Consider the following 25,461-nt stretch of genomic DNA (forward strand, 5'->3'; position numbering starts at 1 on the left):
AATCTCTTCTATACCAAACAGTTCAGGCTGAGGGAAATTAACACTTCACAGAATTGGGTTCATTGCATTAACATAAGGTGGTTATCTTAGCCAGTGGTATCATTTGGTTCAAAGGCTCCCTATATTTGACTACATAATGCCACTTTTTTTTTTTTCTAGGTTGGTGGTTTGTTGGGTTTTTTTTTTTTTAATGCATTTCAATTCTTTTGGGAAAATACAAAAAATATTGTATTTGATGCAGACTTTGTGAAAGAAGGGGCTTTTAACTCACAGAAAGACATGGAAATTTGCAACTCTAGTTTTACTGTGCCTTTCCACATAAAGTAACGAGCCTTAAACAGGCTCAGCTAAAACCCCTGAATTCCACATCAGATTCACACAAGACTAGAAATCTCTTAGCTTTATTATGAAGCCATAAATCAGGTAGGTCTCTTTCAGACATGGTGTCAAATATGAATAACAGGAAATCCTAAGGTTATGGTATTCTTGTGCATTGCCTGCTGAAGGTGCCCACTAGCGGAGTACAAAACCATCACTCTCATGGAAAACTCTGTGGTCACAACCTGAGGTGCTCCAGTGATCTATGGTTTTTTAATTGAAATTGGAGGAAGCTCAAAAAGCTATCAGTGTAATAACTTCTAGGGGCTTTGCTGCAGTATGCCCAGCCTTAAACTGAATCAGATTTACCTGAATTTACCTATATATTCAGGAGAAAATAGAGATGTATCCAATCTGCAAAACCTGCGTAACATTAAACAGTCTTCGGGAATTCTCGACTTAGATTTTATATTGGGCTCCTATAACAACCATAATTTTTTTACACAGATTTGGACTTTAGTAAGATTTGTATGTGTCAGGATTTAGGATATGGATGAAAACTCATCTATATACAAATTCAAGTGCAGATTGCTTTGAAGTTTGTAAAGTTTGGAGAAGCAATTGAGCTGAATTTCAGCCTCACACTAAAAAATTAGAGGTTTATGTAGCTACAGAAATATTCATGGAATCTTTTATTCTGTTTTTTTCTTAAACCATTTCTTGCTGGAGACAGAGAAGCTACAGGTGAATAGACACAATGATGCCAGGCTCTGTTTCTGTTGCAGGCGGCACATGTGTGAGTGAATGTGGAGATGGTTTCTTCACTGATGACATCTCTAGAGAATGCGAACCTTGCCACAGGAGCTGTGCAACATGTGTTGGTTACAGCTACGAGAACTGTACTGGGTGCAAAAACAGTTTCCAATTATTACGCGGGCAGTGTCTGAATCCAAGAAATTCTCTGCCCAATGGGAAGTTCTGGAGTGGTAAGTTGTAACAGATCCCTTAATCTTTTGTGTTTCTCTGAAGTCTACTTACTACAAGTTTTAGACAGGATATCAAGATCCTGCAGTTTGAATAAAACTGTATTTTTGCCAAACTCACTATCACTTTAAAAATATACTGACCAAAACCATTGATTTCACAGAGTAAAAATAATCTTTCTCAAATAGCATAAGATTTTAATATAAGTTAGGTGTTCCTTATCTGGCAGTTAACTTATCTGGATATATAAAAGACTAAAAAATAAAAGTTAAAAAATATTAAGAAGATAAAATATAGATAATAGATTAAGGTACTGGGAGTTCCTTATGTAAAGTACTGACAGTTTTATAAGCTATGTTTTAGACCAGCTTTGTGGCTACTGATTCCCTACACAGAAGTGAATGGAAGTTGGAGGAAATGAAAAACAATCAAATATGCGTCTCTCTGTGTGTGCAAGTGTGGGTTTAATACCAAGTTCTCTTCTTTTCCCCTTTCCCTCCAGTGTAGGCATGAACCACTGTCTAAGAGACCACACATAGGATATAGAACCATATTTTGCAGTTCTTGTACTACCTTGGCTATTTCCGCAACCATCACAAAATAATCAGTTGTTTCTTGTTGCTGTGATCTACAGCATGGAAAAAACAATTGTCTGTTTAAAAAAAAAAAAAAAAAAAAAAAAGTATCCAGAAGGAAAATGTTCTTAAATTTTAAAGCTCTTGAAGGGAATTATTTGTATTAATTTTTAACTTTATTTTCCTTTGTAAGCATCTTCAAATGCATCCCAGTACTGTCACAAATTTCTTGTTAAGAAAGTGTTAAATGAAAAGTATGTAGTATGTTATTTGTCATTCCCATTATGTCAGTTATATAAAGCACAATTCAATATGCTATGTTACCAAATGAGGCACTGCTAATGATGAATTTATCACTCAGTACAATTAAAACTAATTTGTTATGAATATTCATTCATTTAAGTGAAACCTGTGCAGCACATAGGATTGCAAGTGGCAGTTTTTAAATGTATGTACACCATACCCTCCAACAAAGAGTAAAATTTCCTCTCAAGTTTCAATACCTGAAAAGATCACCATAAAAACACACAAAGATCAGCAAAGATCACTGTAAGCAAAGAGAAAAGTCAGTATCATATAATGCTTTCACTCTTTTTAAGTTGTAAAGCATCAGTTGGAATAGCACATTCAGTTTTTGGTGCAGTGTTTAAAGCAAGAAGTGGGCCGATTAGAGGGGAAACAGTGAAGATTATCAGAAATCTAGGGAAAAAAATATTTACAATGAAAGGTTGAGATGAAGGCCTTGGGACCAAATAGGAAAGCTAAGAGGAAGACAATCACAAATAAGAATGGAGTAGATCAAGTCTCTGTAAGTGTGGTAAACAGGACTTAAAATGCAGAAAAGGAGATTTAGTTTTGTCATTGGAAAAAAAGGGACTTTCTGATGGAATAATGGGATAACAGTAGAATCTTTGAGAATGGTTGGGGATTTCTATCACTAGGGGTCTTTAAGAACAAACAAAAAGCATCTGACAGGGATGTTTAGTGAGTGGAGCAAGAGACTAGACTATTTAAGGTTCCCTCCAGATTTATTTTTCTATCAAATAGAAAATTTCTTCTGATTCCTAAGTCTTTGACTCAAACACATCAAAGGATGACTATCCTTAGATCTATATGACCTTGCATTCAAAATTTAAAATATACTAACAAATATTTTCAGAAAAAATATTGACCATTTCTATTCGTCACCGCCTATTTATGGTGAAATGTTGTATTAAAAGGAATAACACTTCTTCACTTCAGAAAAAGATCAGAGAGACATAAAAAGGATAAATATTAATAGAAATTTGGTCTGCTCCATGCATTTTCTTGTCTTTCATCCATATGAGTAAGCATTTTTTCAGTTTGAGACTATCTACATCAGTGCCATGAAAAGATCACATGTGTAATTTATCTGTACCTCATGCTGTCAAACAAGGTGACTCACTGTCAGCTTTTTTCTTTTGAGCAGGCCACCGATGCAGTTCTGTATACATCCGCACTCTTGTGTCATGAAACATTTCTCTCCACCTTGCACACCATTTCTCTTCCCTTCCAGTAGTGCTGTGCTGTGTTCAACATTAATGACTGCTCCATAGTTACAGGATTCCTGCTGCAGCTGGAGATGGGAGCACTGGGGACCTGACTGGAGGTTCTTCACCTTCAGATAGACTTGCTGGGATTCCCGCAGTGTGGCAGCAGCTGTGCCATGTAACTGCTGAGAGCAATGTTGAAGTTGGTGGTATCTTGAGCCTTTTCTCACCAGGATAGGCTTCCAAACTGTATCTTCAAAGTCAAAATGTTAATGAAGTTGTCATTGTCTTTACAGAAGGTACACCCTGAATAACTACATTTATCAACAGTTTGTGAGGTTTCTTGCTTAGATACTGTAGGATCATCTGGTTCTTACATCTCAATAATATCCATTTGCTAATTAACAACAAAATCTATATGTTGATTTTTTTGGCTAGAATATCACTCTTTCCCTCATTTCTTTTGACAATGGATTCAACAGGCAGATATCAACCAAGTCCAGATTTTCAACTGTGACATCTATATTTGAAGTTCTCCTTCCATGCTGAAGATCCTTAATAAAAAATAAAGGATTCAGGAAGGACCAAACCACATTTAACTCTAGCAGTACGTCACACTAATAAGGTAGTTCCTAGTTAGAGACTGCAGTACATTTCACACCCTGATACTATTTCAAAATACATGGATAACTTTAGAACAAACAAACAAACAAAAAGAAAAGACAAATCAACAGTTTCACTATCTGTTACAATTATTTTCTTCATTGTCAAAAGCTTTCAAAAACCAATACAATTTATAAGAGCCAGTCACTGTCTTTTATTGCTTTTTTCAACAATGCTGTAGGATCAGAATAAGAATGGACAAAAATAAAACCTCTCTGTGCTCCTTGAAACTTACTGTCAGTAAGAATTCTGGCTGGCATGTCTGTACAGAAAAACTCCCTGGGCCTGGAACAGTGATCCCAGTTCAGATCTTAAGCATTTCTGTAGGGCCTTCTCTTTTCCATTAGATAATGGGAAAGAAGATAATGGGGACAGTGAAAATATTTTTCTTTCATACATGGGTGCAAACTCGTGGCATCTTTCCAAGTTTTTCACTGCTTCCCCTGGACAGATCTCCAAATATTTTATCACAGATTACTTCTTCTGTTCTTTATCTTTTTTATAGCTACTGTGATTTTCTCCAGAGCTATTACTTCTTAGTGAAAGATAACTATCTTCCACTCATCTTTGGACAAACAGCCTGTCATACGGCATGTGCACAGTCCAAGAAGCTTGTCCATTCTGCAGGGGATATTAGAATACTTCCATGTTTGTTCACCAGCCCAGTAGGGGCAAGCCTGTGTCTGAGATTTAGCTTTTGACTCTCATCCTCTCTGCCCATTTATAATTTCTTCTTCCACTAAGTGCTCAGTGTCCTCAACACATTTACACTGGTGCAGCACCAACAGAGCTGCCTCTGAGCTTCAATGTCCTGAATCAAAAAATCTAATTAAAGAATACAAGGCCAGACAGTTATTAGTCCTCCCACTTTGGGGGACTGAGCTGGGCGTGGGGGCCAAGTATGAAATAAACAACCTCGCCCCTGTCATGGGAATGAAGATGAGATCGTACCAAGTTCATCCTCAGCACATGCCCTGCTCCAGACAATGAAGGACGACAACACAACTAGGAAGATAGCCCAAATTTCCAAATCCAGTAGTTTACATCAGCTTTTACCATGTTAGTCTTCTATTTACTCTTTTTCTTTAGAAATATTACTAACAGAAAGATGAGATATTAGACCTTGAACTGTATTTACAAATAACTAAGCCATTTCTCTTGACTCTTCCAGCCACATGGATTCAGTGGGTTCCACTGTGGTTTTAGTGACTGCGTTGATGTACCATATGGGACAAAGTGAGTTTTGGGAAACAAACACTGTTTTGTTTGGTTTCAAGGCTAACATAAATTAAAGGCTAGCACATCAGAGACTGCCATGGAGAAACTATTCTGACTTTCTTTGCAGTTTGAGAGACTAGTCCATCTAGGTGATGATTAAAACCTTTGCAAATGTGGAATATACTTTTTTTCATGTTTAAGATTTCACTTCTTTGTGAGGATAAATAATAGACCAGTTTTATGAATTTTTATGAACACACACTCCAACAATCAAAACATTCTATTAAAAAACAACTTTCTAAAATTATATTTACTTTGAGGGTATACTCTGCTGGGCAAAGAGTTCAGACCATATCAAGAATTATTAAGTCATATCCAGACCATGTCTGTTATCCAGGCTTTTTAAAAGCAAAAAAAAAAAAAAAAAAAAAAAAAAAAGAGATCAAGCTCTGTGTTTCTAACGTGAAACATCTGTATTTTATCTCATGTACCAGATGATGAAATTACTTTGGAAGCCAGGAGACACACTAGTGTAAGCTTGATTCACACCCCTTTTCAACTGGATTAGATATTTTGCAAGTTATGGTCAGGTCTTTATTTTGCCTGTTCACTGTAAATACTGCACCCTAAAAACCTCGTTCATTCCTTAATTACACAGTTTAATCTACCACATTCTTCTGAAAAGTAAAAAAAGGAAAAAATGGATATGGAATGAGATCTGTTTCTGATGCAAGCTCAAAACGGAGTATGTGCTTCTTTACATGTAGATAATATACGCTGTAGTAAACCATGCAGCTAAATAGCAGCTGGTTCTGTTTACTATTACATACCACCCCCAATAATAAGAGCAACCTCCCACAAGCAGCCATTGACCAACTGCATCCATGTTGTGTATTTTCCTCTGCCTAAATACAGAGCAAAACCAAACCAGTAGAAATGTACTGGTTGAGAGAAAACAGTAACTCAATCTTTAAAAGGATTGTTTAAGAGGATCTTAATGCAGCTGTGCAGATATACATATAAAGGTCTCAGAATATGGAAGGGGAAAAAAAAGAAATGGAGTGGGCAGAAGACATTGGGGAAATAAACAGCAGGAGAGAATGGGTCATAGTCTTCCAAATGTGAAAATGTTATGACATTTAGAATACAGAATTAGAGCATCAGGGGAAGAGTTGGGAGACCTTTTTAAGCATCATCCATACGTGAAATTTCAGGTTGCTAGAGGCAAGCAAAAATGATTCATTATTCCCTATGTTCTAAGGCATGTCAATTCCATATTCTAGGTATTTGTTTATAAAGTAATACTATGGTTCCTGCAAGATAACTAGATTGGGAATTAATGGTTACTGGGGATTGTGATTTACTTTTCAGCACTCCTATAGTTTCCTTAAATTTACAGTTCACATAAGTCTTCAAAATGGGATAGGTCTAGTATTTTATTACATATGTATATTGGTTTTATTACATTTTACCATATCTATGTAATTGTAATTACCTCGTGGATATCTGTAACTTGGTTTTGTGTTTTTATTCATGGCTGTATCAGTTTTGCAAGGCCAGTTCCACACATGGAATAAAACCTAACAATATAAGTAGCATCTCAACTGGATCACATTCAAATCACATTTCACTACACAGTATAAAAGCTAGACAGGTCACCTTCTAAAAGGAATATGCTTGCAGTTACAAACAGACCTGGCACTTAATTTCCTTCTTCACTCCTCACTGCAGCATCTGTGCCATGGTCCAACAATAAAATATCCTGTAAAAATACTTTCCTAGTAGAAATCAATGTCTAGAAGCTAAGAGTATTACAATTGTACACAGGAAAATACTTAATAGCAAGTCAAAACCACAAGTTTTTAAGCCCCCCTTTTACTCGTAGAACAACATGAATAAATAAGATTTTAAGACAACAAACCATCCTTTATTAGTCTGGACAATGACTACTTGCACTATCCAGCATAAAGATCCGTTGTCCATAAGGAGTGGGTAGAGAGAGCAAACTGGACAGTAGATAGGGGGTGAACATATCCTAATAAGAACTCTTATAATGCAGTTGTGGCTTTAAATAAATTAAGAAGGGATCATAATCTACTTCAAATGCTGTTATATTTAAACGTATGTCTCTTTAGATATGGCCATATCTCTGCTCATATATCCTCAGGTTTTGTGGAGGGTTATATTCTGGTGGGGTTTTTTAATAAACTACATTCTCCAGAACACGTGGTGAGCACATGAAGAGGACCACACTTCTTTCCACGTGGACCTATGTTTTTCACCCTGAAAATTTTTGAGGAATCGTTTAATCTTTCTTTAAAAACAAATGGAAAAATTCTGGTAGCTCAAAGTAAGATCACTTAAGCAAAAAGAAAGGAAATATGGGGAAAACTGTTAAATAGAGCTAAAATTTCACTCATTTTTTCCTTCATTCAGTTTGGGGTCACAAGTAAAGTCTTACAGTACTAGGTGTTAAGAAACTCTGCCACTGCCTCATTCATGTTGCACAAGCCCAAAGGAGAAAACAAAATAGAAAAAATAAAGATTTTTCCAGTCTACCTCCACCTTTCCAGTTTGATAATCCCTTGAATAGACTGAATGGGCCAGTTGGAGCTGCAGTAAATCTTAGCTCAAGAAATGGCATAGTGTGATTCAGTTTCTCCGTTTCTAGAAAGGAAGAGACTTAGTTGTGTGTACATCACTGTTGTTACTTATTCTGACAAAGACACAAGAATCACCATGACATTGAGTCAGATTCTGGCCTGAATAGAGTTTAAATAGAAGGCATTTTCATATGGGAAAAACAAACAAACAAACAACAAACAATCGAAACAAGACAGAACATAAGCATAAGGATGAAACCAGTTTGGTAGGTCTGAAAAGGTCATACAATTTGACCTTTAAAAAAGGAAGAGCAGAACGGTATAGTAATAGAATACAGTGTTTTTTCAGAGCCAATGTCCCATTTCTAGACTATGAGTGGTTTACAGTTCTGCATCATAGACTAATGCCTTCTGCATTTACAAGTTTCATTTGCAACCGTAAGAGCTACCAACTGAAATTTTAAAGGAAAGCTTGTTGGATCCTCAAGTACAGAATGGTATCCGTGAGGGCAAAGCAAAATACAACCCAACAGCCAAAACCAGTCATTTCCAAGCTTTCCATTTATCATCAGTCCAAAGACCAAGGAAATACATTTGTGTGACCATTTTCCAGCTTTATAAGACTGTTCCTTGGAAAGCTCTGGTTACATTACTGAAAGCAATGTGCATGTGTTTCTGTAAACAAATCTCTTGCATCACATTTGCCTATTTGGGGAACTTTTTGCTATACAACAAAATTACATTTAAAAACTTCACATGATTCTAAATGTTTGTTGGGTGGTTTTTTTTAGTAAATGGAAGCTTATTTCCAGTCAGTAAGAGACTGATCACAGAAAAACTTCGTTTTAACTGTCCATAATTTAAAAAAAAAAAAAAAAAAAAAAAAAAAAAAAAAAAAAAAAAAAAAGTTGTGTCAGTACTAAAGTTGGGTCATTTCAGTGTTTATATTTGACTAGAAGGCTAAACGTTGTATTCCTTGCCGACTACTAGAAGCCCAGTTGCTTGTGTACATTCCCCTCTTGTGGCGATTAGCTAGTATTACAGAAAACAACAAATGCTGACAAGGCGGGAGGAGGGATTAAATGGAAGTAAAAAGTACTTCACCAAAAAAAAAGATCTTTCTTTTTAATTGTAAGGCTTGAAATGTTTTTGAAACGACGAGTTCGTTTAGACATTCTTCAGCAGTATAAAAACTTCTTCACTTAACCTTACTATCCTGCTATTTATTTTTTATATTACACCAACTTTCTTGCCAGCATCAAGGTTCTTTTCACCTGGCAACACATACTTCACTAACATTTCTGGCTTGCTTCTTCACACATATAACTGGTATTAAATTACAGCATCCTGTATCCTACCCAGTATGGATTTAAAAAAAAAAAAAAAAACAAAAACATAAGCCAGGGTAAGGTAGTTGGATGCAAAGCTGCTGAAAAGGGAAATGAAAATTTATATTATATACTGAATATTTAGGAAAAGGCCAAATGACATTTTCATTTAAAAAATCAGAACTCTGCCTTGACAAACTATGAAGATTTATCAAAGCAAGTGATGGAGCAATGGAAGATGTGGAGCTGTAGGCAGACATCAGGAACAGATGGTCTTTCCTTCAAGTTCTAGAGGCAAAGTGACAAACATTAATTAAAGCTTACTTAGATATGCAATATATCATCAATTATTTGATGGTCTTTTTCAGAGAGTGCCAAATAACTAGCATCTAAAAGGGAAAAATCTTAGGATTAGCAGACCAGTAGGGATCTTCTCTCAAAAGCAGAAGAAGATAGAAGGTCTGCATAATTAAGGATAGGAGAATAGCAAATCTATTAACACCAAGCATCCAGCTTTTCTGCAGTATTACTTATATTCTTACAGATGACATCAAGAAGGATACTCTTTAAGGATTTTTTCAATAATGAAGAGTCAGGAAAAAACATGAAGCTAAGAAGTAGTCTCCAAAAAAACCCTGTGACAGTGAATTTCTGCATCTCACAAGAGTAAGCAGTGGTCACCAGCAAATTACTTTTGAGGGTTATTTGGATAAGCAAACTGAAAATGCTTGTGTGTTTTATGGCTACATCTAGAGGCTTGAGAGAGACTTGAACTGCCCTCTACACTCAGGTCCATTTAAATGAACTAGAATCCTCTTGGAATAGCATGTTGTAACCCGAAATATAGAAAATAGGTCTTCAGCATAGAAAAAAACTGAAATATAGAAAATAGGTCTTCAGCATAGAAAAAAGCCATACAAAACATGTCGGCATGAGCCAGAAAGAATCAAAACTCACAGGACCTGCTATTGTAGAAAGCCTTACAAGATAACCACATCCACACACTTAAAAAGGACTAAGAAAAGCAGAACAAAATGCTCATTCTCCTCAAGGATGACATTCACAGGCAACTAAAAACAGTATTTTAAAATTACTTTGCAACTCTAGCTTTTCACCCCCTAAATTACACAACTATTAATCCATTTGTAAATATGTAACTTATACATAGATAGTGCAAAGTATAGAGCCTAATCAGGATTTTTCGAGAAATCTTCTTTCACCCTAAATATTCAATGAACCTGACAACTCCCTCCCCAGCAGTAGGAGACTCACTGCAAAGAGCCCCAGCCCTGAGACCTCAGTGATACTGATACCAGATGATGGGGCATTTCATTGCTGCTTTATGTAGCACTGAAGTCACTTCACACATTGAGGTCTCCTTGCATCTCTACAGTCCTTCATCAGGATCTCCCCTGTGCTATCCTCCCACCTCTGCAACTTCAGAGATTACTTAGTAGTAAATCCCTCTTCTCCCACCTCTTGGGCACCCAAAGCTTATACATCACTTCTACCTTTTCTTCTTCCACAAGCCAGGGACTCTGTACCTTCCTCACTTGTTCCCATCTTCCCAAAGAGCTTTTCCAGAGGTTTTCATTATTGCACACTGATGATTAGCTGATACTATACCTCTTAGTTTCAGCTGTGGTCAATATGAAGTCACAAAGGTGACACAACCTTCCTGTATACTCAAACACAGAGATTTTATGTCAGCTGTTTAGCAGCAATTGAGGCTGCACATCTCAAAATTGAATTTCAGGCATTTTCTAACTCTAGAAGGCCTCTGTACCTCTGGAGCTGAAAATTTTCTTCAGGCGGCACTTACTGAAATAATGTCATAGTCCCACCTGTATTCATGGTTGATAGGTCTCTGACTCACCACGGCCACCAACACTTAGCCAATGCTACAGTGCTCTTTGCTGTCTTTCAGGATATGCAGAAGGGTCTCATAGTTCTGTTGGCATTAGACTGGTCAGACACAGCCTCCAGCCTGGACTGTCACAACCCCTATTCACCCTGACAGTGTGCAGCTTTCTTTGGTTGCATACATTACCCTACATATCCTATGACCTGTGCATAGACCCTGAAAACACTCTTGGGCCCTTGTTCAGGGAGGGCAGAGGTGCTGTAGCCAGAGGGGTGGTGACAAGGAAAACTCCTAATCTTCTGCTCTATCTGGAGCTGCTTTATATTGTGCTAGTTATTAACAAGAGTTGCAACATTACAGGATTTCACTACCCTGTGCAAGTAGTATGCACAAGTAGTCCTGATAAAGAATGACTAATCACGTCCTTGATGAGTGCCCTACTGTTAAACAGCCCGGTTTTGATCTGTTGTGCTGCCCCTGAACATTCCTGAGTTGTTCTTGTTCTAGCCAGGAACAGCATCTTGAGAGATTTTTGAGCACAGATGGTTTTTAAGATGTTCTAAACTGCTGGTAGAGTCAGACACGGATGTAACATATTGTTATAGATTGTCTCCTGGCCACCTTGAATGTGGATCTAATTTCTTTCAGAGATAGCTATGGCTCAGTTCATTTAACAGTACAGTTATAAATAATAATTATTAATATTTTCATTATTATTCCTCCTTCTTCTGCCCCTGTGCCATGTTATGCACGTTACCCACTTTTCTACTTGAGTCCCTCTCTGCTTAATAAAATGGCCACCATTTCTCCTTGTGGGAGAAGGCTCTATATAAGTCTTCTGATCTCCTCCATCCTCTTTTTACCTGAAACGTTTACTTTCATAACTTTCATTCAAAAGGTCAACATTTTAAACAACCTTGCTGCAACTGGCACAAAAAAGTGTAGTGATATGCTGCATGTGGCAAATGGATACTGACCTTTGATTTGCAGGAATCATACACATTTAATTGGCAGGATGAGCTGGATGTGCTAACTGAGGTGCAAAGCTCAATCTACAGCCCATTTCTGATTTATTCTTGACTTTTTATTTTTAGCAAAATCAAAAGGTTACTATCTTTTGTCCACTGGCCCACAATTACTTTTTCATCAGATATCCATTTAGCTTGGATCAAAATACAGAACTGCATGATAGGAACTATTATATTGCATGACAAACTTCCTCTGTATTAAGTATGATCCTCAAATGTAGAGCTGAGTAACATATTGCATAATGTCTATGCAAAGCATAACCAAAGTCTTAGTTTTCCACAGGCATAAAAACTCAATTTGACATGTCAGACTCTCCTTTTTGGAGGAAAATAGCAGGCAATAGTTTTGGTGAGAAGTATTTAACAGCTCTTCTTTCCAAGCACTCATTTCTCTCTCCTTCCTAGAGTTTTCTCCCTTAGATACATGGTAAAGGTGCTCTGCAACCAGCTAGTACAAAAACTCCATGAAAATAACTCACTACACTAAATTCCCCAAATTTTCATACTTTCTAGCTCTTTCCATTTGTAATCTATTAGGATTACAGATCTGGATTTTGGTTTGGCCCACTACACTGAAACTAACATTATTAAACTAGATTATTGTTCTCATTCATGATGAGCAGTCCAGAACAGTGCTTTAGTGAATCTCAGGATATATTTTCCTTTAATACAACTCTTAACACACCATTTAAGAAAGCAGAATTGAGCACAATCATCAAGCTCCTTTACTTTGTGAATTCTGAAAAGTCACAGAGGTACATTTTCAAAACAGCTTAGAAAAAGCCATAGGAAATGGCTCTCCTAAAGGGAGGGGAAATGAATAAAAACAGCCTATAAGACAGTAAAAAAAATGGAACTTGCTTTCCTTTCATCTCAGATGCAAAAAAAAAATTGCAGTCCTGTGATCCTTCATGTAAGACCTGTGAGAAATCTGCCGACATATGTACTTCATGTCCAGAAGGTAAGAGACCAGCTTCTTTGAGTAAGTTTTGCAAGAGGTTAAAATAGTCTGTATCCTACACATTTCCAGGGAATATTTTTGTCAATGGTCAGCAGAAAGCTCTTTGACAGCTTAAAGCATAGGCAGGTAGTCAAGTAATCAGATAACCACCAGCTGAAGTCAGGCATCAACTAGGAACTGAGCACATGCCCGTGGCAATATGGGTCAAAAAATTGTTAGATGGATGTTGTTCCTTTTCTTTCTTTTCAATCAAAAGTTGTAGACATGATGCAGAAATTACTGAATAGGGATTTATTCAGAAAGGTGTACTAGATAATCCTGATGATTCCTTCTACCCTTGAATTTAAGCGAAGGTTGAACAAACTACTTTGGCAAATGGCTTACAGAATGTTTTATTCATGTTTTTAAGCATTAAAAAAAAAAATTGGGGGGGGAAGTTGGAAGCTTTTTTTTATAGCCATCCAAGTCAGGAATCTTTTAAATATCTTTCTAATTGGTGCCTTTTCCCACCTGGGTTGCTCTTTTGCCAGGAAAGTTTCTTATCGATGATATCTGTGTTTCTCTGTGCCCTCAAAAAACTTTTGGAAACATTGCAAGTGGAAAGTGCGAGATGTGCATGGATGGCTGTGAGGTGTGCTCCGACCACTGGCACTGTCAGAAGTGTCAGGCTGAACAGGACCAGCCGCTCTTTCTCCACAAAGGCAGATGTTTACAGGAATGCCCTGAGTAAGTAACACCTGCTGGATAACTGCTCCTTATTTTCTCATTGTGCTCCTTCTCTTTAAAGTTCAGATCCATTATAAACCTTTCAAGGGAGACCTTTCAAGGCAAAAGTCATTTTCAGCTGGACTGAATAAACAGCATGTTGTTTTGCTTATAGAAAAAGTGAAAAATCAAAAGTTGAGTCTGGACATGAAATTCTGTGTCAATGGCACAGCTACCATGGGCTTTAATAGAACCGTGGTACTGCAGGATGGATGGTTCTTTATGGTGGCTGAAAAATAAGCCTCTAGTCATTCTCCTAACTCGTACCTTCCTCAAAGTAGTACATGCAGGGGTGTGAACCCAGAAAGTGGATGTATCAGAGTGCTGATATGGAAATATAGTTCTCGGTGATGTGTTTCTCTATTTGACTTATATTCTTTACTTTTTCCTGTAATAAAGTGAATTCAAAAAGAAAGATTCCCATTTGACTGTGATGGGTATTATATCAGGCACTTGAGTAGATCAGATTCTCCTGTTTCTGTGTTTTTTTAATCAGTATTTATCATACCTATATATATACATAAAATCTGTGCTATGCAATATGAAAGTCCTGCTTGGTTAACCTTTCTCTTAAGAAAATTGTGCAGCTCCTGCTTTTCTTACTATCAGTGCAAATTCTTTGCTAACTGTCAAATAACTCAATAAGGCCAGTGGAACAGATTCTGATCATCAAACGTCAGTGTAAATGCAAACTAATTACACTAAAGCCTACTTTATTCCAGAAACAACTTCTAATAACAGAAGTTGTGGCATTCATGCAAAGATAATGTTTTGGCATTAATATGTTTGTTCTTAGTACTCTTTTCCCACAGGATCAGTATAAAAAATTAAACATTTTTACACATCACTAGTCTTTTCAGCTCTTATTATTGCCCTTTTTTCAAATTCCAGACTATAAATAGTGGCTTCCCAGACATTCAGCAAAGATCACTAGAGTTAAATTCTGTTTTCAGCCTCTGAGACAAAGTTCTTGAGGCATAACCACTCTCCACTAGAGGAAAGGTTTTATGAGTTGGTTTTTTTGAGTTTTTTTGAGTTTGGGGATATGCTATAGGGGATAAAAAGGGTTAGACTTGCTGCACTGATAATTTCTGACAGAGGACTTTGAAAGACTGGGCTAGCAAGAGTATTCAAGACCGGAACAAAAGAAGACAGGACTGTGAGAAATAGATGCAGCTTCATGACAAAGGTTAGGAGAAAAAAAGAAGTTGAGAATAGATGGCAGGCACAGCTCTTCCTATCTTTTCTCTAACCTTGCTCCTAATGCATCTCCTCAGCCTTTCTTTGGAAAAATTGTCTTCAAGAATGGAAGGAGAAGCACCCCTCTACAGGGAAGAATGAACTTGTTAATGTGAAGTACATGTTTTGGGACTACTTTCTATATCAACTTCTTCCTTAGTTTTTATCAGTTACTGTATGCATATGGATTAGCAATCATCTTGAAATGTGGACCTGCTTGTCCTTTAACCTTCTAACATTCTGGCTTTGAGAGTGTAGGTAGATCAGACTGCATCCAACTCTCCTTTTATTCCTCTTCCAAAATATAAGTGCAATTTTTTGCTATATTTTCTTTATGGCTTATAGTCCTAACCATGGTTGTTTACAGTTGCTCTCACACCACAGATACCAGTAAAACATGCTCCATTTTCACTGTCTCCAGCTTGCTGTCACTAAACACAGGTACTATTTAAGCATCCTGGTTTTGTCAGGGTTTTTTAATATCACCTCTCCTTACTCTTCCCAGCCTTCACACTTCTAGGGTTTTCTCTTTCTCCCTTGTAGGACCACTGAAGTTATATTTCTGTCTTCCCCCTATATCACTGTTGAGGGTCAGCTGTGCAAGACTAGATATTGTATCTTTCCTTTCCCAAACATTATAGATCTTCCTATCTTATGTAAGGGGGAAATCAAAAAATGAGAAAAAAAGGAAGTCTAACATCCCTTAAGAGAGTAGGTACAAGAACAAAGGAAGGGCAGACTCCCTTCATAGCACTAATCATGCACATTTTCTGCTCACAGGCAGAGAGGATGTAAGTGTAGGATGGGCAACAAATTGTGTGAGAAACTTGCTTGATCCAATGAAATGTGTGTGCTCGGAAAGTCTCATATATACTCATAATTCTTATAGCCTGGACTGTTTGATAACTATATATTGACCAGCAGTTTGCTTTGTTTGTTTTCATTCAATAGGGGATATTTTAATGATTCTGAGACTTGCAAGGAATGCAGTGGATCCTGTAAGACATGCATTGGAAGTGCAACCAAATGCCTGTCCTGTAAAAGTCCTTTACTTCTGGAGCAGTGGAAATGTAAACCTACCTGTTCAGAGAAGCACTTTCCCTCTGAAGGAATCTGCAAACGCTGCCTTGAAATGTGTCAAGAGTGCATTCACAATCAAACATGCAAAGGTATTATAAAGAACTAGTCTTGACTTGGCTAAAATCTATCTGGATCTGTCTAGAGACAGACTGACAGAAACACAGATCTGAAATTTTATAAAGAGCAAAAATTTAAAAAGAGATGTCTATATGATTGCTAATCTCTAAAACAGAGGTTAAGCAATCAGTGCTCTATGATGAGGCTCAATCTAAACCATAAATCTGTAAGATTTCACATTGCTTTGTCTGTTCTTGTCATCCTTCAGAGATTCCTCCTGGTCTGATTCTATTTCTTACCTAGTGTATCCATGCCTAAATACTTGCACACACTTTTACATCAATGTGAAAAACAGAATGTTTCTTTCCTAGTTTGGTTGAACTTTAAATCTCTTTACTATTTTTGCAAATGTCTGCTCATGGTAGAGAATGAAATCTCTGTAATGAAACATATTAAGAAAGCCTTGGATATCCTGGTGAGTGTGAATATGTCCACAAAAATTTCTAGGATGGTTAATATTGAGCGATCCATTCTAGAAACATAAAAATGGATGGGAAAACAAACAAACAAACAAACAAACAAACAAACAAAAGAAAACCCACCTCATAAACAAAACTATTAAACCAAATACTCATAATAAGATCAGCAGCTGAATCCCAGCTGTATGTAAAGACAAACACTCAGGTCCATATATTCCAGTCAGACTCATCTTTTAATAATAAACCAAACAAAATTTCAGATGTGGACATCTCTGATTTTGCAGGAAGATCATAATGCAAATGCATCTCAGCAGAAGTCCACCTATCTTCAGTGGCAGCATAGTTTGGTTGATAATCAGCAAAGCTGAACAAATGACTTTGCTTCGCAGTAACACAGAAGATGTTTGTGAAGGTTGGGCCATTATGGGCAGTTTGCAGGAGAAAGAGTCGAAAAAGAAAACGCTACCTACCCAAGTTGTCTTCTTACCTCCTCTTATGACGGGCACTGCAGGATTTATGGTTTCCTGAGATTTCTTCACTCCCTCACTTACAGAGGTCAGAATTTCCTGCCGATTTTCTTACCTGTTGTTTGCTGTCCTCTGTAGAGTGCATGGATGACTTCTTCCTGCACGAGGGGAAGTGTGTGCAGGAGTGCCCTTCTCACTTCTACGCCGAAGACAAGCACTGCTTTCCCTGCCATGCAGACTGCAAAGACTGTGACGGGCCGGACTCAGATGATTGCACTCAGTGCGCTATTGACTTCTTTGTCCTCTACAGTGGCATGTGTTTTGAAGAGTGCCCTGAAGGGACTTACTATGAAGAAGCCACAGACGACTGTCAAGGTTGGCAGTGTTGTTTTCCCCAGAATGGTATTGAGATACAAGTGGGTCTGGTTAAAGACTATCCCCAAAAGATCTGCATGTGCTGGCTAATGTCACTATCCATGTCCTGGAAACAGAGGAGGTAGCTAATGCAGAAAAATAATGTTAGAACACCAAAAACTGGAGAAAGCTGAGAGGGAAGTAGCAAAGTTAGATGTGTTTAATATTATGGGTAACCACTCTGGTAAAGTACTTAGTATCGCTGGAGACAGTACATTGAAAACCACTGCTCAGCAAAAGCCGTGTCAGTGCAAAAGGAAACCTAAGTCACTGCCTGTGTTAAGATTGAAAATAAGTTTGACTATGCAGAAGCAGAGCTATAGCTCTGTTTCCCTCAGCCTCTCATCCTGAGAAGATGCCTGCTCCTTGCAATATTAGAACTGAAACAATAATATGAAATGCAACAAGAAATAATGACATTCCTGCTGTTTGTCCATTTCAGCATGCAACAGGACATGCCAGACTTGTTCTTCTTCCACTGCCTGCCTTACTTGCAGAAATGGCCTGATGTTGAACCATGACGGGCACTGTGTAGCATCTGGCTACTGTTCTAGCACTGAGTACTACATTGAGAAAAATCAGGCCTGCAAGCCTTGTCATAAGAAATGCTTCCACTGCTCAGGACCCACTGAACACCAGTGTCTTAGCTGTGCAAATAACCACTATCTTCTCAGTAAGTGTCTTGCTCCTGCCTTTAGATTTTATTCTATACTGAAAGCATGAAATAGGCAAGTTTCTGTCACATTTATGAAACATCTAGGGCTGCTTCAGCCAATCTAAATGTTGCAAAGTTTACCTGACAAGTAGATAACTTGTGCAGAGATAATTACTTCTGCAGGGCTACGTGGAAACTCTGTGAGACTGGGCTTGCCACTCACTGGGGCCAAAGCAGCACTTCTAAGTAGCAACAAAATCCATGGCTAAACAAAACTTGTATGTGTCACGTACTTGGTATGTTCCTGTTGCTTCCTACAAGGAACTTAAAAAGACAAGTTTTTTTTTTTTTTTGTGGTTTTTTTTTTTTTTTTAAATATACACACAAAGAACTCACATTTTCAGGTTGGCTTCTTTAATCCTCAGAGATCTGATGAGCAAAGAAATACTTAAGAAAAGCAGTAAAACAGTTGTTCATGGATCAGTAGGTCAGTATTTAGTGAAAAGCTGAGGTGCAGAACTACTTTTCTGAGTTTTGGAGCAAAAGGCTCTTGTTTCAGAAACAAATTGGTAAAAACTATAAAATCCCAGAATTTAAACCTTACTTCTTTGCATATTCTTTAAAAAGCAAACAAAAGATTTAGAAAATCATTGGGAGAAAAAAATTACTAATATCTTTCATGCAGAAAAAATCTAAGTAGAGTCTAAATTGAAACTAAACCTGAGCTTTTTGAGTCTAATTCTGATGTGGATTTTGCATTCTTAAATTTCTGAGGTCTTGCATCAGACCTGTCTTTTTTATCAACACATTCATCTGCTTTGCAACATTACAATTGGCAAAGTTGGTGGAAGTATGTAAATAAACATTCTGGAGTGGGAAAAGAATTTCGAGTAAAGTAGAAGTAAGGGGAAATATCTTCCTTTGTCCAGCTTCAACCCAAGCAGCAAAACTATATAGACAAGCTAGGTGTGAGTACAAGCCATCAATGAGTAATCACCACTCTCAGCTTGATGCACTTCAGTTAGTTGCATCAGTCCTAACTTCTTCAGAATTCCTATTCTAATGACCCTCTGAAATTTCATTGAGAAAGTGTGATGTACCTGGTATATTTGGCAGCATTACAGGCATTTCTTCCATAAAGCAGCAGCCACATACAGGGGCAAAGACCAACAAATACATGTTATTAAAAGTTATATTTACCATCAGATTCATCATATACACAGAATGCAATGAGGTTGGTGCTTAGAGTGAAACAAAGAAAATAGCAATGCAGATATAAAGTTTCCTAATCACTATTTCTTCTTTTGTATATTCTGAAAGAAATCACAGCTGCTGTTCATCTTTATGTATTATGCATTTATACTTCCCAGAGATAAAAAATTAGCTGTTTTGAAGAGCATGCCAATGTACATAAAATGCAGAAATGAGGACTAATGAACTGACAAGACTTAGAAGAAACTAACAAAAAAATTGTTATATACCAACATTCTCTTTTCTTGTTCTGGTACATGCTCTAACAGCATCTCCTGTTAGACAGTTTGCTCTAGCACAGCTGTATGAGATGTTTTATAGCAGCAAATACTCAGTATGATGTGTTATTCTGCATTGTTGTCTGTGCAGATACAACCTGTGTTGAAACATGCCCAGATGGGTATTATGTTGACAGCAATGAGGGACAATGTTCCCCATGCCACACTGCCTGTGTCACTTGCACTGGAAAACACAGCTCACAGTGCCTTTCCTGCAAACCAGGCTGGTACAGACAAGGAAAAGGATGCATAAACCAGTGTCCAGCAGGGTAAGACCTAAGATCTTTAGCTAAGTGCTGCATCACAGAGAGAGCTTTGACAAATGAGATCATTCCATCCTATTCTGTTTCAGAGTGAAATTGAACTGAATTCTATTTTCAGGTGAAAAAAATCTTATGTTGTCCCAGTACAGAGGTGGCAGAAGACCTCTCCTCATAGTAGAAAACTGTAAAGTTGATGCCCAAATTGGGACCAGCTTGGTGTGCTGTGGTCATTCTTACACTCCAAGGATGCTCTTAGGTTATGTTTATACAGAACAGTGTGAAGCAGAATAAATATAATTATCTATTAATCCGCTTGAGCACAGAAAGCTGCATAACTTCTTCAAGCACCCTTGCAGCCTCCACTTAACCTGAAGTTTGGATGAAGTTACTTTTGTTTTACATTGAGTGAGTGTTTATAAGGGATCATAATTAACCATTAAAACACCTTTCAACTGAGGACTCATAATTCTAGATAGCAACTTCATGAGTCCATTTAATTTCACATTGTGAATTCCGTGTATTCTTGTGAATGTGTCTCAGAAATTCACATTTGGGAAGTGGACCTACAATTTCTGATTCGGGTCCATTTCATTTTACAGTACAGTATTATCACACGGGCTGTTAAATTGAGTTATCACCCCATTAAATTGGAAGGCTGTAATGACAAAACCAGAGTGCAACAATTCTTCTTTTTCCCTAAGAGCACAACTTAGGTGAATACTGTTTCTCTGCTGGTACCCTTTGGCTAAACATGTTTATGCACTGAAAGGAAATACAAAATTTCTGAATTTCTACCTGACAGTAGGTCATCACAAGCAGTAAGGAACTCAGTGCTTAACAAACATCTCTAGGATATCTCTTGCAGTGCCAAAAAGAGTTGAGGTTTTCTGAGCCCTGTCTATTTGTATATTTTGTGTCTGAATTCACCCTAGATTTTAGAAAGCCTTGCTTTATACACCCTCAGTTTACAAACTTTTGCTTTATAGCTGAATTCCAACAACCAAGGGGAAAGAAAATTAATTCTATTTTCATTGAGATTGCAAATAGTTACTGTGATCACATCAATATCACTTTCATATATTGATGTAATCACAGTAAAAGCTAAGGATGAAGGATGTTCTGGTTTTCCTGTCTCTGCTGGGCCTTACATAAAGCCATGACTATCTGATCTGTTTCAGGTATTTTGCACAAAACTCCACTGGATCATGTGAGAGATGCCACAAGGGTTGTAAGGAGTGTACAGGGCCTCAACGCACAGACTGCCTTTTCTGTGATACATATTTCTATCTGTTGCGCTCCAAGAACGAATGTGTTAGCTCTTGTCCTGAGTACTACTACGAAAGCAAGGACAACAACATCTGTGAAAGATGCCACCCTTCTTGCCGAACTTGTGAAGGTAAAAGTATATGCTCTGCTTTGACCAAAAAAAAGGGTTATCAAAACACCTGCCAAGGATTATCAAAACACCTGCCATCTCCTTTTTTTCTTTTTTAAACTCTCTGCTCCAAGATTTGGAAATACTTCACAAAGAGACATACCACACACAGCACTACCAACCTGTGCATAACCTACGTAGTTGCAGTGGGTGATGCAGACCCTCCCTGGGGCTGCTGGGGTCCCTGGCCCCAGGTGACTTGTTTCACTGGCTGCTCCATGCTGCCACCTTACTTTTAGTACTTTTACTCCATCGACTAATGGAGATCAAAGCAAGGATATGAATTCCTGCCAAGTTCCCCACAGGTCTGCCTCCAGCCACAGAGCACAAGCGTAAAGGCAGCCACTCATGGGGAGGGCTGGGACCAAGTCCCAGTGCCAAGTCAGTGAAGGGAAACAAATGGACAACAGTAATGAATTTTCCAACACTCAGGTCTCTCATAAAGATGCTCATCAACTTCAGAAAAAAATACTCTGTTGGTTACAGAACCAGACCTTGTTTCTTGCACAGACACTGGACAATGACTGAATAGTATCTCATTCTTTGAGCTGTCCTCCTATGTGTTATTCTGTGAATGCTAAGGAACCGAAATCCAGCCACATACCTTTACAGTCTGCAATGCAAAGAGTAGAAACAGCCAGAAAGCATATCTCGGGGCAGGGGGAAGAGTGTCTGTTGCTTTTAATATAGTTATGTATTTTTCAAAGTTAACTTTGAGAGACCATCTGTTTTGTTCTGAGATACAGTTAAGTATTCAGACACTTCTTTTTCCTAATTCATCCAATTCTGAAGCAAGCAGCATTACTCCCCTTGGACCTATTTGGTGTCCTTTTCTATCTGAACAATATCAGATGATAGCTAATAAGTGCCACTCTGCAGCTTAGGCTACACCATGTTGTAACATACAAAATTTGGTTTGGATAGTGGATATACTGGATAGCACAGATGGCTAACTGCAACATAACAATATATCAAATTGTGGAAATAACTCTTAGAGTGAAGACACCTTCAAGAACTACTAAAATTTAATTGTATAACAATAATATAACAAATAACAGAAATATTTAGGATTGGATTTGAGACAAAAAGATAGCCATTTTAATTTACAGACTATTTCCACTGATTTTTGCTTTATTTGGGATAAATACTACACCATAGATTTTCTATTGTAATTACAGAGACACTAAGATGAAACACAAGCCAGTCCTCCTAAACAGCAAACCTGCAGGTATTCTGAAATGCATCTGCGTTGCTGATGTAGGACCAAAGAAATGTTGTGGTGTCTCTGGTTTCTCAAGAGCGGGAAGGCAAACCCTGCACTGCTCAGAAAAATCACTTAGTAAATTCACTGGCTTATAGAAGGTTACTAACTTCAGCTCTTTAACTGCTGCTAACACGAGCTACTTGCATTTCCATTTTCTTCCTTTCAGACAGTGACATAAAATGCCTAATTGCAGGGAAACGGACAGGTTCATCTTAACACATAGGGCAAACCATTCACTTCAAAATTTCACAGAAATACTGAATGGCAGCATTTGTCTTCAGAAAGAGTCTCCAACACATGAAGTGCATATGATGTTCTGTTTGCACACAGCGAATAATTTTTTTCCTATGCAACTGAAGAATTCATTTTTCTATTCAAACATAAGCATACCTTAATTCATTGTGGTTTGCAAACGGTTAGCTAGCAGGCCTAGTAAGTATTGGGTTTGTAAAGGAGAGCATTTGGCCAAGGTTCCCCACAATTTTACTTCATTGTTCTGATCTAATTGATTTTCTTGAAGGTGTCAGAACTTCCCTGTACAACTAATTCCCAAATCAGCTTTTCATGAATATCAAAACACATAAGAAATACACTTTGAGGGCACAGAGAGCTTCAAGACTACGCCCAAGATCTTCTGTAATACCAGCCTCCTCATGTTGAACTCCTCTCTGCTGATTCTTGGTGTTGACAAATAACCTTTTTCTTTAGCAGCAGTGGTCAGTATAATTTTTAAGGAAAGTTAGATGACAATTTTTTCTGTTGTAATATGTTTATTATATTTGCCTTTTTAGGGAAGGGGGCATTCAGCTGCACATCTTGTGTATGGAGCTACAGTTTATTGGGTGGAATGTGCAACTCAGACTGTTTTGTAGGTGAATACAAAGTCCAGGAGACACCAGGACAAGAGGTATCTATTTGTAGGCATTTTCTTCTGTGATTCGTATGCTGAACTTTAACTTCTGAACACAACACAGAATGCTCTTCTCTGAGTTTTCAAGGATGTTTACCTTTAAATATGCTTATACTTTTTTCTTCTCTTGCCAGAGGAAGCACTGTTTCTCTTTCTGGGGATGTCTACTGTAGAGTAATCCTCTACCAGTAAAGTAAAGGCACAAAGCCTCTACCAAAGCCATGTGAACAAAATCAGCTATATTAGTAATACAGCATTTTTTTCTTCCGGTATAACTGAGATTTCCCTACAGATTTCTGCTGCTTTGTGTGTGAGAAATCCCATCACATTCCTGATTGACAGCTCTGCTGGCATAAACTTCTAATGGAGGGACAGACTGATGTTAACAGAGCTGTATATTTAGCAGAGTAGAAGCACAGTTAGGTTTGGATCTGTGCCACAAGTCTGGGCACTCCAGCTTCCAGATTTCTACTCCAACTGCCTTCCAAAGATGTTTATTCAAGGATATTGTAACAAGGCTAGCCAGCTGGCCTAAAATGCTGCATACCCTGGAGTCTCTGGCCTGGAATATCCCCTTAGCAGTGCTGCTCCATAACTGTGAGCCTGAGAAAACAGCCCAAGACCTTGGGACCACAGGGTTCTGCAGTTCTTTGCAAGAGCTTTGACTCTGGGAAACTAGACCTCCTGATATGACCCTCCCATCTTGCCCAGGTTCTTTGATTCAGGACAAGCAGCCTTGCAGATCTGACAGCAAGTTTGATGAAAGTTTATTGGACTTTCCAGATCCTCACAGTGGATATGGCGTCCTGGTCCTATGGCAGAAAAATAGCATTTTTTTCCCCAATGGGCCAGGAACTGCAAACACTGGAAGCACTGACATACCTCAGCTCAGAGCATTCTGCTAATTAGATGTGAAAACAATGATCTCTGCTATGTCCTTGCACACAGAGGCTCCCAGGAGCCTATGTGGAATTTGAGAAGCATATCTGAATGTAAAACAGAACCGACACGATCTAATAAAAAGCTGTTTTGCTAGAAAATTTCCAGCCAGATTTAGTCCTTATTTCTGCTCCTTCCCAAGTTAGAAAGGAAATTCATTCTCTCAGCTACCTTTTGGGTTTTTTTCCCCGAATATTTCATGTTGTTTCTCCTATGTCAGTTACTTTTAATGACACTCTTGAGTACACTTCTTGAAGGCCACTTTACTATCATTACTGCCAAAGAACCACTGATCTGCTAGCATGGGACTAGCAAAATAAAACCACACTTTTTGGCCAGAGAGCTTACACTCCGAATGAATTTTTTCTTGCTATCTAGCTAGGTGAGATCTATAAGCTCCTACAGTACTTTCCCTCCCTCTCCCTGCAAACAGATCACTGAGAGTCCAGGAAATACAAACCAAATTTTACTTTTCCTACTTCCTACTGTATTTTTGCCAATGACATCTGTGGTGCCCAGAGATGACTACTCAAAGAGGACAGAATGTCCTGTGAATGACAGAACAGATCTGCCAGGTCAGGTCCAAAGAGTACAAAATGAAAGGTGCATTGCTTGTGTTCTGTGTCTAAAGGAGGATGAGCCCAGGTGTGAGAGATGTGACAGCTCATGCACTGAGTGCAAGGGGCCTGGGCCTCTCAACTGCACTGTCTGCCCAGCCAGCATGCAGCTGTACCTGGATGACAGCCGCTGCCTGCCCTGCTGCAGTGACCCTGACCTGGCAGGCACCCCAGAGTGCTGTGACTGCAGTGAAACACAAGGTAGGACCATGCTGAAGAGCAGTAAAGGTGCTGAAGGGCTTCATGACTAACTAGGCTGACATTTAAAAATCAAAAGGGGAACAGAGGAAAAAAT

General features: G+C 38.1%; 1 protein-coding gene across 2 annotated transcripts in view; it reads left to right on the forward strand.

The window, feature by feature from the left end:
* The window catches only part of PCSK5 (proprotein convertase subtilisin/kexin type 5), a 245,810-nt gene that overhangs the window by 218,407 nt on the left and 1,942 nt on the right, over positions 1 to 25,461 (forward strand). For both annotated transcript variants that reach the window (XM_026866351.1, XM_026866352.1), the window contains 10 exons: positions 1,104 to 1,304; positions 12,970 to 13,053; positions 13,584 to 13,779; positions 16,009 to 16,226; positions 17,279 to 17,515; positions 17,997 to 18,227; positions 19,830 to 20,007; positions 21,180 to 21,397; positions 23,492 to 23,607; positions 25,181 to 25,367. In XM_026866351.1, the coding sequence (XP_026722152.1) occupies positions 1,104 to 1,304; positions 12,970 to 13,053; positions 13,584 to 13,779; positions 16,009 to 16,226; positions 17,279 to 17,515; positions 17,997 to 18,227; positions 19,830 to 20,007; positions 21,180 to 21,397; positions 23,492 to 23,607; positions 25,181 to 25,367 (1,866 nt within the window). The remainder of the gene's footprint in view (positions 1 to 1,103; positions 1,305 to 12,969; positions 13,054 to 13,583; positions 13,780 to 16,008; positions 16,227 to 17,278; positions 17,516 to 17,996; positions 18,228 to 19,829; positions 20,008 to 21,179; positions 21,398 to 23,491; positions 23,608 to 25,180; positions 25,368 to 25,461) is intronic.

This window comes from Athene cunicularia (genome assembly GCF_003259725.1).
Source record: "Athene cunicularia isolate RWA chromosome Z unlocalized genomic scaffold, athCun1 chrZ_part2, whole genome shotgun sequence".
Taxonomy (NCBI): domain Eukaryota; kingdom Metazoa; phylum Chordata; class Aves; order Strigiformes; family Strigidae; genus Athene; species Athene cunicularia.